Source organism: Sturnira hondurensis, unplaced genomic scaffold, assembly GCF_014824575.4.
Source record: "Sturnira hondurensis isolate 20B ecotype Veracruz unplaced genomic scaffold, ASM1482457v3 Scaffold0022910, whole genome shotgun sequence".
NCBI classification, from domain to species: Eukaryota; Metazoa; Chordata; class Mammalia; order Chiroptera; family Phyllostomidae; genus Sturnira; species Sturnira hondurensis.
The window spans coordinates 11,621,228-11,641,482 of NW_028095541.1; the positions used below are offsets into that span (position 1 = coordinate 11,621,228).

At 45.3% G+C, this 20,255-nt stretch overlaps 1 protein-coding gene and 1 pseudogene across 3 annotated transcripts in view; both read left to right on the forward strand.

Annotated features, from left to right (window-relative positions):
• Positions 1 to 20,255, forward strand: part of SVIL (supervillin) — a 155,392-nt gene that overhangs the window by 45,367 nt on the left and 89,770 nt on the right. The window contains exons 1-2 of one of the 3 annotated variants that reach the window (XM_037037054.1): positions 1,655 to 1,659; positions 15,543 to 15,600. Coding sequence is in view for 1 of the 3 variants with exons in the window: in XM_037037049.1 (XP_036892944.1) it covers positions 13,809 to 13,869; positions 15,543 to 15,600 (119 nt within the window). In the remaining 2 variants the exon portion in view is untranslated. Of the gene's footprint in view, positions 1 to 1,654; positions 1,660 to 13,808; positions 13,870 to 15,542; positions 15,601 to 20,255 lie in introns of those variants that run through there. The other 2 variants (XM_037037049.1, XM_037037053.1) reach the window with 2 other exon arrangements.
• LOC118980418 (U6 snRNA-associated Sm-like protein LSm3) lies at positions 4,178 to 4,702 on the forward strand (annotated as a pseudogene).

Consider the following 20,255-nt stretch of genomic DNA (forward strand, 5'->3'; position numbering starts at 1 on the left):
CACAAAGCCTCTTCACGCAGCCATGGCCCCGGGGTCCAGGGTGGCAAGAGTGTCTGTCTGCTGCACTGGTGTTTCACCCTGTACCCCACCCTGTCCGTTCCATCAGAACCTACATATTTAGGAACATTAGTTCTGACCCTGCTGGTTTAAAAGAGGTGGGGGGTGGGAGGAGTAAAACAATAGCATTCTGTGGCTTTGGAATTTATTATTTTATCAGATGTGAGATTCTTAATAAAATGCTGTGAGGTTTATATACAAAAGAATGTATTGTGGTACATGATTGCATCAGTTTATATATATAGGCCTATTACTTTTTTATGAGACTGACTCATATTTATAACTATCAATATTTTAGTTTATATTATGGACAACTGAAAACAACACAGACCTTTTTATTTAACTGATAGAAGCTTTTTTAGTTTGGATTCCATGAGTACTTGTGGCCAACAGCTGCTTATTGAACAGATACTGATGGAGGGCCGGGGAGGACAGACAAGGAGCTAAAGGGAGAAACCAGCGATAGATACAAAGTCACGGCCACTTCCTGAGTATTTGATATTTAATGTACATAGTGTACTTTTCACGTACATTAGAATAAAGGGCCTGTGGCGGGTGGGACATTGTATTACACCATTGTTTTTGTTGTTAACTGCTGTGATAGAGCTGAGTTTTGTCACTGTCTCCTCACTGGTTTCCATTGTCTCCCAGCCTCAGAACATGGCTTGGCCTATTGGTTACGCCATACATACTTGTTGAGTAAATGAATGAAAGAATTTGCTAACGTTTAAGCTCTTAAATATCTTAGAGGCAGTAAAATTGTTATAAACAAGAATGCTTTTGTTTTGAGTGGTGTTTGTGAAATTGACTTTGTAAAGTGCATCGGCTCCTTTCTGCCACTAGGGGCCGACACAGTGCAGTTAAGGAAACAAGTTTTCAATGACTTTAAAAGACTCGCTCTTAAATGCAGTTAACTGTGACTGAGCTGAATCAGTACTGCAAGAGGAGGTTGAAAGCTGTATCAGCATATTGTAAGCTAACACAGGGTAAGCGTGTGTCTTTAAAGATATCTTTAAAGATATATTTATGAAAACAGCCTGATAATGTGCTTAAAAATAATTACATAAATACATTACGTATGAAGATTTAGCTTTTGATCATTTCAAAATAACTTTCTGCTACCCAATCAAATAACATATATGCTTTAATAGAAAATAAGGTGTAATGTGTATTTTAAAAAGAACACTCTTCCTCTTCCAAACAGGAAAAGATATGATAAAAAATCCGTTCTGCCTGTGCAAGTGACACAGCTTTAATCTTGGAGGGAAAAATTCAGGGGTTCGAGTCCTGCTGCACGGATGGTGACTAAGTGCGCACCTTTGCAACGGAGCATCGGTGCAGGCTTAGTATAGTCAAGTCTGTGAATAGTTCTCTTGTGCTGGAAACCTGCTGGACAGCCTGGCTTAAGACAGAAATGCCAATGGGAGGGTGAGTCTGAGAAGATCTGTATTGTTAAGGAGAGAGGTGCAGGGACTGGAAGAGAGGAACTTTCTTTTACAATATTAAGTTTAATTAGAACAAACTGAAGATCATAGCTCAGTGTTCATTGCTGATTATGCGAGGAATCAATTTTCTGTTGTTTTTTGCTGTCTTGGCTTTGCAGTTCATACACCCTGAGGGGTGTGGCCTGTAGGAACTTAGTTGGTGGGGGGGGGTCCAGGTCACCCTCAGTGCCACTCCTGCCCTGTTGCAGCAGCATCCTCCTCCCCAAGGACCTGGGTTGAGTTGGCAGCCTGCAGCTGAGTCCTCCACCTCCTTTTCTGTTCCTGGCCAGTCTCTGGTGGAAGTGCTAATTAGGGATCAAACGGCCCAAAAAGCTGGCAGTTAAAGAAGAGAAAGGAACTGCAGTGATTCAATGCTCTCTCACTTGGCCTTAAATAATGGGAATTCAGTTGCTTGGGAGTCAAATATACACAAAGGCCAACCAGTCTGGTGGTTGCTGGCAGCAGCTGACTTGTGAAGTCTCTCCTTTCCAGGGGCCCAGAGCAATCGGACACCGCTATTCTGGCCACACCTGTTGGCCACCTGTGGTTCCTCTCCTGTTTGCCTAATTTGGAGGTTGTAAAGGCTAGTTCAAGGTTGTGAGAGCAAAGGCGTGTTAGGACGATCTGGGAATTGATATTGCTTTTTAAAACGCCGCTTTCTAAGGCTCTTTTCCGCAGAGCTAATGGGCGAGCGTTTGATGCTACGCGTTTCTCACTGGTCCTCTTTGCCATGCGTACCCAGACAGGAATTTCTGAACACCGCTTGGCCAGGGCACCCACTAGGGGCTGAGTAGGTAAACCTGCTTGGTGAAAACTAAAACACGGTCTAATATTTACATCCCCAACAGGTTTGCACTGACCGAGCGTCCGTGTTTTCGTAACTCTGGTTTCAGACTCCCTGCACTCCACAACTCTGAGAAGCAGAGAATGGCTGTCAGGCAGAAAATGGCAGGGCTCTGGGAAACATAAAGGGGTGATCTGTAAACACACACACACACACACACACACACACACTCAAAGTTAACACTGGACACCAGCCTGAAGGAACGAGTGAAATGAGGAGACTGTCAGACTAGTTGTTGCTTCCCGTACCATGAGTTTTGTCTTCACAGGTGACTCAGAGCCGGTAGTTTGGTGAGTCCCATGGTCAGAGGTTTGCTGTCCAGTACCCCAGCCTTCCCACACCTCACTGGGTCCAGCCTCGCAGTCCACTGCTGAAACTGGAAATGCTGGCCATGCCCAGAACTCTGCTGGGACAATGCAAATTGTGGTGAAGCAGTGGGTGGAATGCCTTCTGAATATCAAAAACACCCATGGCCAAAAACTAAAGGAAATGTGTGCAATGAGGACTGTGCTGCAATTGATCACCACAGCTGGGTTCTTCTCCTTATACGCAGAGAAGCCCAAGGAGCCTGGTGGGGCAGGGTGGGGTGGTGGCAGGGGCGAGGCAGGGAGACTCCAAGCCCAGACCTCAACAGAACCAAAAATAATGGGTGTTTGCATTTGCCGTGATGCCGTCTTCCCGCAGTCCTGCTCGCCACACTGTTCAGGCATGGTTTGGCCAACAGCTCAGCCTTTTTTATTTGAAAATACAGTTTATTTTTCCCTGACACACACTTACTCTCTGGAGTGCTCAGGGTTGTTTCCACACCTGACCCAGTGACTCCCTTTTAAGGACCCGGGACATGCAATCTATTTGGAGACAGTCGGTGGCTATTTTTGAAGTGGGGGTGCCTGGCTAGTCAGGATGCATGCTAAATAAACAACTCCCAAGACTGACTGAGTTCTCAGCCCCTGGGACTTGGGAAGGGGCTGAGGAAGGGGCTGGGGGAGGCAGGGCCTGGGGAGGCAGGGGCAAGGTTCCCCTTCTACTGCTCAGCACCCTGCAGGCCACAGATGAAGTTCTGTTCCTTTAACCCTGTAAGAGGACCCTAGGTCTCAAGCCTGGCATACTCCTCTGCTGAGTTTATTATTATGTAAATAGAGTAACAGTGCCACCTTTTAAGAGTTTTTGGCAAGGGGTAACCCTTTGTCTGCCAAAAGTTAGGCCGAGCTTTGCCTGCCAGCCCTGTCTGTGCAGTAAACAGTGGGTGACCTATAAGCCAGCCAGTCAACTTGCACATTGCCTTATTAGGCAGGTGGAGAAGGCTAGTGTCTGGGGACAGCCCCGCAGAGCCGTGGCAGTGGGCTTGCATCTTATAAGGAGCCCAGGGGCCCGAACCCTGGAGACATGGCCTGGTACTGCTCAATTAATCCTAGTGCACTGTAGTGGCAGGTGTATGCACTCTCCACAGTGTGAATGGAAAATGGGAGGCGACTTCCCCAAGGACCAAGTGACATATCTCATGTTCTAGGGCTGTGCCTACTGGGTAGCTTGTTTGGTCACACCCTGTGTCAGGGCTTATTCTATGTAGTGTGGACTCCATCAGGAGATGGTTAATGGTTTTCCTTCTAATCCAAGCTATTTTGGAGACTCTTAAAATCTTGTTTGTGTTTCACTGTAAAATCTTTATGGTTCCGAGGCATGCGTGGGGCACAGAGGAAATAGCAGGCAGAGTCCTAGGAGCCAGGGACCCTGGTATGGCCCATGTGCTAAGTGACCTTGGGCAAGTCCCTTCCATTGCTCTCTATAAAATGTAGGGATAGACTGACTGAACTCTCTTAATTGGTCTCTCCATTGTAAATTTCTCATCCAAAAAAGGCATTCATTACATTCTCTTGCCAGCCTCTTTGTTCTCTTAAAATAATAGATCTAACGAGGAAAGATGGCACATGAGGTGGAGCAGCAACAGATTGCCCACACCACAAAAGAGCCCGGGATCTTAGCAGGCCCAGACTGGGTGAATGAATTTATGTGACAGTGAGAAATGACAGAGAGCTTCGAGGTAGATTACGTGCCCAGGACCAACCTTTAAACACGGGACTGGGAGATGTGGAAGGAACTGTGACTACTGTAGAAATTGATGAAGAAACATGTGAAGAGGTATATAAGTCAACAAAGCGGAATATTCTGATGCCCTTTGCCCAGGGAGATGGTGTTGTGCTGGTTGCCCTCCATCAGGAGTTGGCTGGAACAAAGAATTAGTCCTGTATGGAAATTAGGACAAATTTCCTAATTTGTCCTACTTGTATGGTTGTGTCTATAATGTAGAAAATATTCAAAAGAGAAAACTATGTATGTTTTGATGTTGAGCAACAACCAAGGATTCCTCTACACATGAAATTAGTTGATTTGCACATAACTCACAAATTCTTACGCTAAATGGCATTTTTATTTTTTCCAACCATTCCAATAAATGTGATCATCAAGATGCAAAAAAAAAAGAGATTTAATGTGTGTTGGTGGTTAATAGCCACAGTTAAATGTCCAAGGGAAAATCTGCATGCTTTTAGGCTGAACCCATCTTTACTCTTTGAGTTTGCCCCAGAACTTGAGACCTAGCTAGGGACTGGGAACGTCTCTATACTGAAGTTGTCCTTCCGATACGCTCCAGTTGCTGAAGTAAGTTGTGGCTCACAAACCAAACCTGGAGGTGAGACAGATCCACAAGGGAGGAGGGGCCGGAGTTGGTCATGTGGCAGGTGAGCGCACACTGGTTTCTTTTTCAGCTGAATATTCATGCACCTGGTGCGGTCATTGGACAGCCTCCCAGGCAGAAAGACATGCAAGGCAGCTCCTTCTCAGTGCCCGTCACCACATGTGATAGGTTCTCTTCTCCCTCCAGGAGCCCTGCCCTAGCAAACAAAGCCCCCCTGCTCTTTCTGTGAGCAGGGATGGCTCCCACTGCCATGTGTCCTGGACCTGCGGCCGTGGGAGAGGGCATCTGAGGGGCAGGGGGCTAGGTGTCTGTTTTGACCTTATTATCTATCTTCTTTTAATTGCCCTTTCTCTGCTTTTTTCATTGAAAGAAGGGATAAATTCACTTTTGGTTTTCTGGTAAAGAAATCCTTCCCACCCCACCCCACCCCCACATTTTAAAAATCTTTTGCCATCTCTTTGGGGCACTTCGCTCCCCAGGGTATGGACTATGCCTTTGACTTATTTGTTCTTATCACATGAACTTGCGACCTGGGAAAAGAACTTGTCACCTTGGGGCTGGGTGCCACTGGGACTTTGCAAGACCCCTGAAACTCAATGCAAAGCTTGTTCTGTTCAGGGGGAAAGTGACTGCATTTCAGATGTGAAAGAGAAAAGATTAGCTGTGTGTCCCGGACAAGAAGGAGCAGAGAGAAGCCTCTGTAGTGAGTACATGCTCTTTGTGCATCGCAGACGCCAGGAGCTGAGAGGGGCTTCTTGTTGGAGCAGAAACTGTGACTCCCTGAATTCGAAGCCACCAGAATCTACTGCATTGTAATTTCCGAGTCTCTTACTTGAATTTTTTCACATCCTCATTATCTTGAATGAGGAAGTTAGAATTCTAACAGATAGGCAATCAAATTTTCTGATTTAATTTTTAAATATGTCTGTAGCTTTAATGACAAAAGATTATTTGATTTTGAGGAACAGTCATAGTTTTTGGAAAGTTAAGATAACTTTTGCCTCTTCTGAGAGGAGGAAAATTCCTTAGTCACTGAGTCAAGTGGACAATACTGTTTTAATTGGTGGTGTTTGATTCTTTTTTTTAAGATTTTATTTACTTCTTTTCAGAGAGAGGGGAAGGGAGAAAGAGAGGGAGAGAAACATTGATGTGAGGGAGAAACAGCAGTTGGTTGCCTCTTGCACGCCCTCAACCAGCGACCAGGTGCAACCCAGGCCTGTGCTCTGACTGGGAATCGAACCAATGACCTTTCAGTTCCAAGTCTGGTGCTCAGTCCACTGAGCCACACCAGTGAGGGGGATTATTTCATTAATTACTTCAGTAAGCGAGTAGTTGCAATGAAGCAATAATAAATATTTCATTTCAAATCAATGGGAATTGATTTGAAAGTCATTCGATGATTCACATTTGTCTAGGACACAATAGTCCTCATACTCATTTGCATGCACTATCATGGTTAAAATGCCTCTGCTCTTAGCATCAGGTGTTTTGAAGGTCAGAGGAGGAAGGAAGAGTGAAATGTTCTCTCTTTTAGGAAGGAAGTTTTTGCAATGTGTGTTTCAGTCTGCTGTGCTCTTGCTTGGTCTGCAACGCAAGGGAACTGTATCTCATTTTACCCAGGAAGGATGTATGTTCTATGAGGAAGGTGAATACATGTGTTTGATAGGCAAAAAGGAAGAGTAAGGAAACCTCAAAAGAGCCAGTGACAACAAGATGGAAACAGGCCTCGGTACTATGCACAAAACTCCGTCCTTAATGCATTAGGTGATCTTCTTGCCTAGACTGTGGCATCACCGAGGGCAGAAACTCCTCCAGAATACTGACGTCTGGTGTCTCACCTGCAGTAGCTGCTCAGCGAATCCTGTGTGAGTGGCAGGGGTACGATCTGGAGATGGGGTGACTGTACACTGCAGGAGATGGGGCAGGTGGGGGCCAGGGGAGGGGAGGGGCAAGATCTATGACATTTGTCTTTTGCATAGTGGCTTTTAGTAGACAGCTGAGTATCTATGAACATTATGCCAATAACGAAAGACATCAGCCTCCAATTTACATCTCCTCCCAACACTGAATCCCCCGTACCTAACATCCTTGGCAGTCAGTCTGTTTCACTGCTTCAAGTGGCTGTGACATGAGCGCTGGCTCGTCCCATCTGATAATGGGGACCAAAGCCCACCAGCTCTGTGCCAGCCACGGACCAGGATAAGGGATCACAGTAATGAGTTTCTTTATTACAAAAAAAAAGTTGGCTTTTGTAAGCTTTTCGTTCCACTGTCTATAGTCCTGAGTAGGAGACATGCAGGCCACCTATTAGGAAATGCCTGGGCTAGTGCACCCACGTTCCCGAGGAAGTATTCTCTCCTGTCACAGGGCCGCAGAGCGACGCTGTATCACATCTTGGCCTCAGGGTGGGAAGAGAAGCTTTCTTTTTCCACTTGGGCTTCAGAGATGGCCTCAGTGTTTCTTTTAGGCAGGTGGATCCCCTCCTTTGGGGAGACTCCCCCTTGCCTTCTTCCTACCACGGAAAGGGCTGTCCGGGTTCCCTCCCAATTCCTTCTGACTGTGGCCCATCTCCTGTCTCCTTTAAGCACTGTCTTTATTCCAGCTCTCATGCCTATGGCACCTCTTCCTCCTGTCATGTCCGACCCTGTCCTCTCAGTCCAAAGCCAGGCTCTGCGGCCACCTTCGCCGAGAAAGCTCCCTTTACCAAGCTCATCTGCTTGATTCGGGCTTCCTGCGTCCTTGTGGACATAGTCCATGGATGGCTATACGAGTGGTTTTTGAACCGAAGAGCATTTCACAATCACCTTCATTTTTAACATGCACCCCATGGGACTTTGAGGGGCACAGAGTTTGATATCATTGACCTTATACCACATATTAAATTTGCATCTAAGTACTAACATACTTTTAATCATTTCAACAAGCAGAATAACTGCTTGACTTTGACTTCCTTGCTGTAACTTCCCCATGCCAGCCACTCCGTGAGCACACAAGCTGCTTTTTTGGTGATTATTGTCCGTTCTAAAAGCTGGCGTGAACACATCAGATCTCACTGGCCTTCCTCTGCCCTCTTTGATCAGTCAGCAAACCCATCGGGAGCCTGTTCGGAGACTCTAGGCAGGTCTTGGGCACCAGTTAACGTCGTGACCTCATGGAAACATCAGAGGCTTTGGGAATGGCGAGATGCTGAACTTTTCCTGGGTTTTCACATTGTTACTGTTGCTGAAGTTGCCATTGTTGTTTTTATTAAGATGCCCTTCTGAGGAGAAGGAAGCCCACAAATGATATTATTCAAAGCTCTTTCCTTCAAGTCATCCAAGTATAACTCTAGAACAGCTATCAGGTATCAACAGCCATTTCATATAGTTACTTGTCTGCCATCTGGATTTTTAGACTCATAAAAATCCTCGTATCTGATGATTCAGTATTTCCTAGCTTTCAGTTCATGTGGAAACCATCAAATAGCAAGTACAGAATGATTGCAGTTGGCAGGAGCCTTCTCAGCCCTCCCTGGATAGCTGTACTGCATCGGCCCTTCCCACTGATGGGGTCCCCTCGGAGGGGCCTTGGGGCCGGGCAGCTGAGAGGATGCAGCGCTCTGTACCTGGTGCCCGAGGATTCGGCTCCAGGGCTTATAAAGCCCCACCTGGGTGTACACTGACTTGTCAGGTCATTGTTGAAGGGCCCGGTGTATATTGGGCAGTTGCGTGTATCAGAATTTCATTCCTTTTAAAGGCTGAATAGTACTCCATGGTCTGTGTATTTCCATGTAGATTTTGAACAAAAAGTTAACCTTTGTCTTTTTTTTCTTGTTCTGATAAGCAGCTGACCAGCCTCTCTTCCTCTCAACTAGCTGGCTTATTCTCCCCAGGAAACATTAGGTGTAGATTCAAAATTGCCCAGAAGTTAAAATGATTAGAGGTCATTTTCAGTACAATCTTTGACATTGCTTGTTTGAACATGTATTTTAAAGATAATAAATAATAAGTCTTTAGGAGCTAGGATGAGCCTTTTCTTTAAAAATGATTTTGGACCGCGGTGGGCCTGGCTCTGTCAGCACATCTGATAAAGACCAAGATGTGAGCGTCATCTTCCTCACAGAAAGCAGCTTCGCCTTTTCGTCTCCACACACATGGCCTGTTTCAGATTACCTTACGTAGTGATGCAGCGCAAAACTTTACTTGCAGACTTGTCCTAGAGATTACCACTCCCCAGAACTCACAAAGCATTTCACAGTGCACACAGGAGAGAATTGCACTGAAAGCAGGAATTTGGACTGTCTAAGTAATGAGTTTGTGATAAAAGGAAAGTGAGAGAGGACTCAGTGGGATCCCCACTGGCGGGATTACCTCATGTCGGGCAACTCTGGCCCAGATTAAGAGTCTGCACAAGTAAAATCTGTCAAAGAAAATGAGAATACCACTTACAGCTGCTTCTAGCATACAAAATACTTCTTTACTGGGCCGTAAAACTATATCATTCACTTTGGAATTTCAGCCCAGACATCCATCATCTTTAGTAGCTTGCTGCAGATTTCATTAAAATCATTCCATGGCTCTTCTTAATTTTAGAAATGAACCAACAGCTTGGAGCAGTATTCAGACAAGTGTTAGTCATAATTTCACACCACCGGTATTTCCCACTTCCATGTCAGCCCATTCTCCTGTAGTCCGGGAGAGCCTCAGGGGACATTCAGGGAGGACAGTAAGGAGACACAAGCTGACACCACACAGGCCTCAGCAGGGCTGTGCTACGCACCCCGTCACTCACGTGTCCCCTCGTCGTGGAGATGCAGGTGTGGAGTAGATAATGCTCTCCACTCAGAATGCTTCCATGTCCTTTCCCTCGGTGAATGGCGGACTCCCCTGCACATTTGCATCTTTGATTTTCTTTGGGTTGTTCAGGGGAAGGTGGTGCTGCCTTTAGAAACGCATTTTAAGTGGTCACCCCAGGCTTGAGCGTTTACCCTGGCTCACACCGTAGCCCAGTCTTCTCAGCTGCATGTGGGGGTACTGTTAGGCTTTCCCGCAGGCTTTGTGAGGACTCAGTGAGTTCAGTGCCCAGAGCACTTCCCTGGTGCCCAGGCTGGAGGGTGAGTGAGGGTCTGGGCTGGCCCTGCTCTTTCCTCAGCACAGCGGCTGTGGCGGACAATGGCTACTTGCCAGTCGGGGCACCAGGCTGTTCCCCTGTTCCTACGCTTTGTTTCCACTGGCTCCGCCATGAGAGCGACCCTCAGAGCACACCTGCTCTTGTGCGGGAGATGCGCGTGTGTTGTCAGCCGGAGCCACTGGCAGGATTGGCTTCTCGGTGTCGCCTCTGTGTCCTCCTGAGCCCCAGCTGTGCAGCGAGTGCACTGCAAGTCCCTGGGGGTGTGACACCTTGATCCTGTGTCATCTAACCTCTTAGCTTTTGACGTTGGCAATTCAGGAGGTGACCCCTCTTACTCGGACTCCTATCGACGTTGTTCACGGTTGAACTGCAGGGTTATCCTCCCTCTTTCTCCCGCCCCATTGTGTTCCTGGCGAATCTAACGTTTTCTCTCCATTTCTCCCACACACCAGGATTTATGTTCCGTGTTATCGCTTCATATTTCAGGAAAGACTGGACTTTATTAAGAGTCTCAAGTTAAAGAAAGAATGGTAATACTTTTCCATTGTGCCTCCTATTGAAGAAATAGAATTGGCTTATTAAAAAAAAAAACTAAACTAAGCTAAAGGGATTGGCCGAGGATGAGGTGGGATCCCAGAATGAGGAAGAATAAAGGTGATTCCATTGCCTGTCCGCTTACTCGATTCGTTCATTCTCTCATTCACCCAGTCTTTACAGTCTGTGTTTTGAGCCAGGTACTGGAAATCAATTCAAGTGAACATGGTTTGAAAGTAGGGTACAAAATCCATGCAAATCATTTTGTATAATAGTATGATCTCTAGCATTCAGAGAAGATTATCCTGTTGTTTTATACGGTCATTCAGCACACACTGTTGGCCTGCTGTGCTCCAACTAGAGATACAAAGACGGACATACTCAGGGTCCCTGTTTCCTGGGGTGGGGGGAGCTGTGAGTCAGGGCAAATCATGTTTTGATCTCTCCTGCCCAGGATCCCACAATTGCATCACTAACCCAGTGACTTCCCATGAACTGGTTACTTCTCCAGTTCTGTGTTGCCTCATCTTGTTAGTGAGATGATTTTTCTAGTTTCTCTTAAACATTCCTTTTATTAGGAAAAGAGTCAGTGTCTGATTATTGCATATTTTTCTTAGGATTGCATTATCACTGCTTGGGCCCACCAGCTACAGATCACAGTTACAAATAAATGGGTCAGGGGCTCCAGGGTTCCTGGTTCTGTGTGGAAGGAGCTTGGAAGTCACTGCTCCCTCCTAACAACACGTAAAAAGCTGAACAGACTGAAAAATCAGCAATGCTTCTTGAGTCCAGAGGGAGGAGAGGCCGCAGGGCAAACTCCTGCCCCCAGAGCGGAGAGACGTTCAAGCCCATAGAGGGAGCCATGCTCTCCAGGGCAGAAACCCCCGAGTAACAGAGTGGAGTCAAGGCAGTCTCTTCAGCAGATGGTGCTGGGATAACTGGACATCCATATGCAGAGAAATTAAACTAGACCAGGCCTCCGACCTTTCACAAAAATTAAACTCAAGTTGGAGCACATACCTAAACGTAAAACACAAAAATGCTAAAGTCCTAGCGATGACATAGAAGAAAACCCAGAGGACCTTGAATTTGGCTGTAACTTTTTAGGTACAACACCAAAGTCGTGACTCGTGAAAGAAGTAATTGATAAGCTGAACTTCATTAGTTGAACTATCAACTTCAATTGATAATTGAACTTCTTGATATCAATTTATCAAGAAGTAATTGATAAATTCTGTTCTGTGAAGGACAATGTCAAGAGAATTAGAAAAGCCACAGACTGGGGAAAACATTTGCAGAAAGACACGTCTGTTAGGGGGCCGTTATTTAGCATATACAAAAAACTCTTAAAACCCAACAGAAAGAAAACAAACATCCCAATACAAATGGGCCAAAGGCCTGAACAGACACCTCACCAAAGAAGATACACAGATGACAAATAAGCACATGAAAAGATGCTCCATATTATTTGTCATAGGGGGAATGCAAATTAAAACCAGAGTGAGATACTGCTACACACTTATAAGAATGGCAAAAATCCAGAACACTGATATCACCAAGTGTTGGCAAGGGTGTGGAGCAATAGAACTCTCACTCACTGCTGGTGGGGACACAAAATAGTACAGCTACTTTGGAAGACTGTTTGGCAGCTTCTTACAAAATTAAACATGCTCTCTTCTACCATCCGGCAGTCACGCTCCTTAATACCCAAATAAGTTGAAAACATATGGCTACAGAAACACCTGTGTATCAATATTTATAGCAGCTTTATTTATGATTGCCAAAACCTGGAAGCAACCGAGATGCCCGTCAGTTGGTGAGTGGATAAATAAAACTGTGGCGCATCCAGACAATGCACTATTATTCAGTGCCAAAAAGAAATGAGCTATCGAGCCATGAAAAGACATGGAGGAATCTTAAATATGCATTACTAAGTGAAAAAAAACAATCTGAAAAGGCTCCATACTGAACGATTCTGGCTGTATGGTATTCTGGGAAAGTCAAAACTACGGAGTCATAACAAGGTCAGTGGTTGCTGGCAGAGGGTAGTTAGCTGAAAGCAGAAAACACAGGATTCTTAGGGTAATGAAAATAGCCTGTATGATATTCTAAGGGTGGGTACATGTCATTATCCATTTGTCCAAACCCATAGAAAGTACAACACCAAGGGGGAGCTCTGAGGTCAGTTGGGCTATGGGTGTATCAAGGTGGGTTCATCCTTGGCAAACCATGTACCACTCTGGTGAGTGACGTTGATCGTGGGGGATGCTCTGCATGTGGGCATCGGGGGCTCATACGGGAGATCCCTATGCCTTCCCCTCCATTTCATAGTCAACCTGAACCTGCTCTAAGAAAATGAAGTATTTTTAAGAGATGATAATATAAACAGGGGGCAGTCAAGTACATAACGCTTAATGTAAGAGCTTCTGTCTTAAATTAAAATTGTTAAACCTCAAGCAATATCTGCTTTTTCTTTTCCCACAATTTCACTCGCATGTTGCTCATAAATCTTAGCTATGGGGTTTGGCTGGCTCCCTGTTAGGTAAAATATTTCATTTAACCTAGGAAAGTGGACTCAGAGCAGCCTGGGGATAGTTAGGCAGCCTCCGTTGCTCCCAGAACATCAAGAGGTTCTATATGTTGGGTTTTTTTGCCTGTTTATTTATTTTTAGGAAACGGAGGAGTTGTTTGACTCCTCCAGTGATGGCTAGGGCGCAGTGCTGTCTGCTGAGCTGAAGCCCGCACTGTGCTTCGGCCACCGCGGTGGCGTGGCAGCCCCATCGCCCCATCGCAGAGCCAGTCTGGCCCAGCATCCATAGGCCTAAGTCCACTTGCAGCCGGATTACAGGCTTCAAGCTCTTCCCGCCTGCAGCCTCTTGCTCGGCTTTTACTATATATACTCTGAAGGACACGAGTGCCTGATTGCTCCAGCCGTGCGCTGGGGGAAATCTCATCCCAGTGCTGCTTAGAGTGGCTGAGAGAGCTGTGGCTGGCTGTGAATTAGCTGCAGAACGGGCTCTGTTACTGAACTGCCTCTGTGTGTGTGTGTGTGTGTGTGTGTGTGTGTGTGTGTGTGTGTGAGATCATGATCAGAAGCTCAGGGTTCTCCAGCTACCTGGGGGCTTTCAAGTTCTCTGAGAAACAAGGTAAGGCAAGAGAAATCGAAACGCACTTCTGAGTATATTTTATACCGTAATGAACGGCTAGAGCCCTGTGTTACCTTGCATTCTTCTGCATCCAGTTAGTTATTAGGTTTTCTCAAAGGACATTTTAAATATCTAATTAAGTTTATAAATGAGCTTATCTTGGGATTGCTGAAAAATGTGATTTCTTTTTCTGTTATAACCGAAAGATATTACTAAACCACTGAAGCCTTTATGAAGAAGAAAAAATGCCAATTCAATTGGAACGCCCAAACTTTGGATCAAGTTCTGAACTTAAACTAAAATATTTTTCTAAACCAAATGCTATATATTAAATTATTTCCAGTAGGCATGGGTGAGTGTCTTTTTATTAAATCTTCATGTGAAACAGTTTGGAACTAAATGTTGTCTTTTTAGTGGCTTCCTTTCCAGCACAGAGGAAAATTTATGCTCTCAATTTAACCGCTGAAGTGGTATCACAGACTCAGCTCCCTGACTGAACAGCAGTGAAAGGCTGAGGTGATTCTGAGTGTCCCATTTGAAATCCAGCCACTGTGTGCAAGCCTATTTTCTAGCACAGATGCACTATTAGGAAGTGATTGGAACAGTTCAGGCCTCAGGTTCAGGAATTTTCTTCTATAAGATTTGATAGCTTTTGAGCTGAATTCTCTTTTCAAAAGCTACGTGAGAAGGCATTTGTGCAATTAGGAGGAAAGTCTGGATGTTTAGTTGGCAGTGCACTTTGCGTTTTACGATGTTCCTCTGGCCGGTCAGACTTTCCGGGTTCCAGGATCCCGGTGTTCGCTGATGGACAGTGACATGTCGGCATGTGGTATGCTTTTACCTCCTTTTCCTTGGGCTGCTGACCCCAAATAGTACCCAGGGAAAGGCATTTCCACAGGGGAAGGTTTCTGTAAGTGGTCACTTGTGGTTTCCTTGGTGGACAAGGGGTCGCTGTGCCAAAAGCTGTAAAACAGATGACTTGCCATTAGACTGGTTATAAATTTGTCTGCACCTGGTTTTGATCAACTGGTTCACTCGTATGTGTGTCTTCGCTGTATGGGATTGTTCCCAGCTGGCTTTACACGACATCTACTTTGTCTTCAGAAATAAATAAGTGGTTTATCTGATGTGTTGTTATTGTTGAGGTTTTAATGAAGGCAATAAAATCTCAGCTGAGGACTCCCCTGCTCTTCATCAGCTCCTTACTGGGCCCCCACCCCATGCAGCCTTTTAAAACCACCTCGAATAGGTCAGACAGGGTGACTCTCAGTATTTCTGGTTACCTTGGCCAAAACTTTTTTACTTTTTCCCCCTGAATATAAGTATATAACTATGTTATTTAATATTTAATTGTTTTAAGTTTTTCTTGTAATTATATGTATTTAAATCATAGCATTGAACTATGACAGATTTTTTTACCCACAGATTATGTTCACTTTCTTTCACTTGGAGAAAACCAAAAAATCTTGCCTATATAAATATGTAATGTCAAATTTGATTCGTAGATGGTGTCAATTTTTTATTCATTATTCTTGTCTGAAGACCATTCATTAATGGTTTTCTTTTTCTTAAATTCTCTGTTCAAGAGGAGTTTGAAGAATTTTCTTTCCCATGCCTTGTAAAAAAACTCACTGTTCAACTATCTCAGTACTACATTGTTTCTTTCCCCTTAGATTTCAACAAGAAAAACTTAAACTTTGTTGGATTCCCACGTCGAAGGAAAGTTCCAAGGTAAAGTGCTCTTTGCTCAAGGAATCTTGTTTTGAAGATTTCTAAGAGCTTTTTAAATTATCTCCTAAATGTCTAATTTATGCATTTAAGTCTTCGTCAGTATGTTTTCTCTCCAGAGGTTGATTTGTTAAAATAAATGAAGCAAGCTTATGCAATAGTGCTTCCAGCCAGCAAAGATTCCGCTCGTGCGTTTAATACCATGTCTGCACACTATTTGCAGAGCAGAATGTTGATGTCTCTGTAACTGCACGCTGGCAAAGCACTCTGACCTTTTCCTTCTCATACCTGCCTCTAAGCATGGGCTGTCCTTCAGTAACCTGTCCATCAAGTAAGGGAGCTTTTGATTTTTTAAGAAAGAGTTTCACCTTGTTTCTCCTCCCTATTCCCCTTCCTTCTTCCTTCCGCTTTTCCCTCTCTCCCTTCATTCTTCCTTCCCTCCCTTCACCCATCCACCCCTCTGTCCACGTGACTTGGTGCCTGCTCTCTTACCCTGTCTGCACCTCATTTCCCTTGGGTGCAGAATATTGTGGGTACTAATTTGATTTACGCAATGTGCTCAAACTCCATGGTATATCATCATCGGTATAAAACAATGTGAAAGTTAAAGTTTGTGGCAAACGAGGTAGCTGTATCTCAGGAGCTTCTTAGATCCCTCTCGCTAATAGGTTTGGGGTTTTCAAGTGGAGGTGCAAGGTTATCATCCCTTACACACAGTCGTGAATCTCCACCTACACTCCCTTGGGCTGGTAAGACCCAGACCAGTCTACCCTTAACTCCACTCGGATGTTCTTGTTCCTAATGTTTATGTGGGACGTAGGTTTTTTGTTTGTTTGTTTGTTTTTACCAGAACCGGTTTGCATTTCAGTGGCATTGGAACAAACAGTTGTCTGACTTCTGTCCTCGTCAGGCTGAGCCCGGCTCTGCGTTTGAAGTGGCAGAGTCGATCTTGTGAACAAACGCAGGAGAGCGCAAGAAGCCTCAATGAATTTCACACACATTTCAGTGTCAGGTTAACCAAAGCGGAAATGAGCCAGGGTCACCAGGGAGGTTGTTTTATTTGACTTGAGAAACCTGACCCTTCTAGTGCTTGACCCAGTTTCCCCTATTTCTCATCTTTACAACATTTTTAACAGGATATAAGGTTTATGTTTTGCTTTATTCAGGCTTCTCTAACAGAACCCCACACACCGGGTGGCTTATAAATAACAGAAATTCACCCCTCAAGTTCTGCAGGCTGGGAGTCTGAGACCAGGACGCTGGAATGGTGGTTGCAGAACGCTGAGTTCTTAACCTCCTCCCTCGGCTGAGTAGTCTGGGGCCTCGCTGAGCCCTCATAGCACTAACCCCATTCATGAAGGCCTCCCCTCATGGCCCGATCTCTTCCAAAGACCCACTGCCTAATGTCATCACCTTTGGGGGCTAGCGTTTCAGCACAGGAATCCGAGGGAATACAGTCAGACCACAGCCACTTAGTTCCCAGTGTGTCCCTAGCAGATTGGCTAAGCTCCGATAGTGGCTAAGAAAAGGGTGTACATGGGAAGGGAGACAGGAAGGTATTGCTAATTCAAGGATAGGAAAAGCAGAAAGTATGAAGGTCAGATACTGCCATGGTGAACAGCTCAGAGGGACGCAGCTGTTCTAACGTGCTGGGTATTATTCCACGTACACCTGCGGAAGTGATGGCCTCCTTGCCAAGGTACTGAGTGTAAATGGACGAGATGTAAGAACCTGCCTCCTTCACAGAAACTGAGTCAACCAGAGACCAGAGGTGAAAATATGAGCCAGTGTGGTTGGGATTCCTATGTCCTGTAATGGAATCTTCTGTAGGAGCAGGAACAGATCGCAGCTTGCAGGAGCCTTTCACAGCCTGGCGCTAAAGAATCACTGTAAGAGTAGATCCTACATTTTGTGAGAGGTAGAAGGTAGTAACAGCAGAATATCCTGCCCTCACTTTAATGAAATTACCCTTTGTCGCTACCACAGGACATTAAAGTAGGTTAATGGGACACATTTAAAAAGATTGTCACAGAGGCAGGGGGCAGTCTCAGGTTATGGAAGCCGAAGGAAGGAGGTAGATGTATTAAAAAATTAGAAAGAGTGAGCACCATTTCAGAGGAGATGGAGCTAGATTAAAAAATGCAAAATGTACCTCTTAATATTTCACACTTTTAAAATAATAAAAATTCATAAAATTCAGACTAGCATTTACTTTAGTTACATAAGGAAGAAGGTTCATTACGGAAACTTGGGACCCTTCGGTTGAGCTGTGGCAACCAACCAAGGTCTGCAGAGGTTGTCGGGGCAGAGACCCAGTCTCACGGGGGGGAAGACCGCCGAGGAAGAGCCTGACTCAGCATTGGGGCTCAGGGCTTGGAGTCAGCCCTCCTGGGAGTCTGGGGTGGGCCTGACAGTCACGCTGCTCTGGTGCCTCCGACTCAGGAGAGTGAGATCAGGGTGATGTTAGGGCTCTTTTGGGCATGTGTATTTCATGTTTATTACGTGATCAGAAGGGGTTACTCATTCACAGCTTACTCAGAGTTCTTTACTGGTTGTCTTGCCTGCATTTCCACTGCTGACTGTGCCCTTGGGTATAGAAACTCCAGGGAGGAGGCGTGACTTTTCAAAACCTGGTTCGTGTAGGCTTGAGGGGTCTTGCTTGGGTGGGAGCTTTTGTGACATTCAGAGCCACGCTTTCTTACCCATTCTCCTCATTCTTTTTGTCTGCCCATCTGCTTCCTCAGAAGTTATCCATCATTTAGTGGGAATGGGGGGGGGGATAGGAGCAAGAAGAAAATATAAAGACAGCCACATAGATTCTAGTAATAAAAGTTTATCTTCAAGATGGAGACTTAAAAGTAGAATTACATATATACCAATGTTTTCATTCATGTGTTCAAGGTAAACAAAGATAGTTAGGAGAGACGTTTTCCCAGGCACACATTCTAAAGCTGAAAGAAGGAAATGAAGGAAGGGAGGGAGGAATGAAGGGAGCTTATAACTGATGTTCTTAAATATATGCCCTTCTAATTATTCTCAATATTTGCAATTCTTTGTGTCCGCATCACGTCAACAGTATATAAAGTGTATACAGGAAATACCTCAGAGTGAGCTGTAGCAAGGGTTGAAAGCGTTTTATTATAGTCATTCATTCATTCATTCATTCAGCCTATATGTATTGGTTTGTACTGGGTTCTACAAATAGGAAAACAGGATACAAAGCGAGAGAAAAACAGAGGTGTGTAATGTAGATCCCGTGGGCCAGGCAGTGGGTTAGGGGGCTCTTCCTGGAGGAAGTGACCTTACCCTGAGGCCCAGGCCAGGACAGGACTCAGCCAGGACAGGAGGAGAGCTGGAGATAAGAGCATTCAGGTGGAGGAGGTGCACTTACAGTGAACCCAGTTAGACAGGCGTGAGAGGTGTTCCTGACAGCGCCAGTTCTCCACTGGTTTCCGACCAGCTGCGGAGGCTGTACCGTCCACTGCTGCTGCCCTGTCTGCAGCTTGTTTCAGGAAAGTACGTGTCTGTGGAGCCAGGGGCTGTCAGGTGCCGACTTGTGAACTCACCTCTGTAAAGGTCCAGCAAAATGTTTAACTTGGGCTGATGTCTCAGTCTTCATCAGTGGCTTTCCTGAGCTTTTTGATAAGCAGGAAAAGGAAGGGGAATAGAAACATACAGATATTGATCTTTGAAAATATGAGATAATGATTGTACCCCAAAGTCAATGGCTTCAGAAGCTGAATGTTTCAGGGATTGCATCATTTTGTTTTAATACAGATTTTTCCCCTGAGATTTTAGTTTCCCAAAGAAAGTGCAGAACAGTATGAAGATAGTTAAACAATAGTTTATCAATCAAAATAGCATGTCATTCCTTAACCAGGGCACGTTTCCGCTAAACGTACCCCCGGATAGAACGCTAAGAGGAACCCTCACTGCCCAGCAGCTCACTGTGCAGCAGTGAGTGCTGACTCTAAGTTTCTCATCCAAGCAGATGTTGCAGGGTCTTTTTAAGCCATCTGGAGTGTGGTTTATAAACACTACTTATTCTCCAGGCTTCTTAATAAATAGTATGAATACGTGGCACTCCTACTTATGAATGTAAGTCATACTGCATTCGTCAGCAATAACCAAGGCTTCTGACGAGCTTGGTCTTAGGAAGATGGGGTGGTGAGCCACGCTGTGGCGTGTGTGGGAGTTCCTCGACATTTAATCTGTATGTGGGATATAGATTATCTGTGTGTGCCATTGATACAATGTACACAGCACCCTCCGCAGTGTGTCTTGGGCCTCTGTGAGGTGTGCCCCGCAGGGCAGAAACACCGTCGGAGGAAGTACACCGGGAAGGTCAGCTTCACATTGAATGCGTTTTCAGGCCAATTGTTCACCTCTCTGGAGGTGATCATATCATGGGGGAATAGCAGTTTTCTGTTTTCCTAGGTTGGTTTTCTTCCAGCGAGGCAGGCGACTCCATGCCCCACTCGGGGCATATTCCTGCAGGAGACCACGGAGTTGTACGCACAGTGGTCTTGGGGCCCCAAGCATGCACCACTATGTACAAAGTGCTGAATTTGTATCTCACGTAGTCTTCCGGCCAAATGTGTGTTCTTGGGGAAGTCACTTAGCAGTTTCCTAGTCTATAAACCAAGGATAACAGTTCG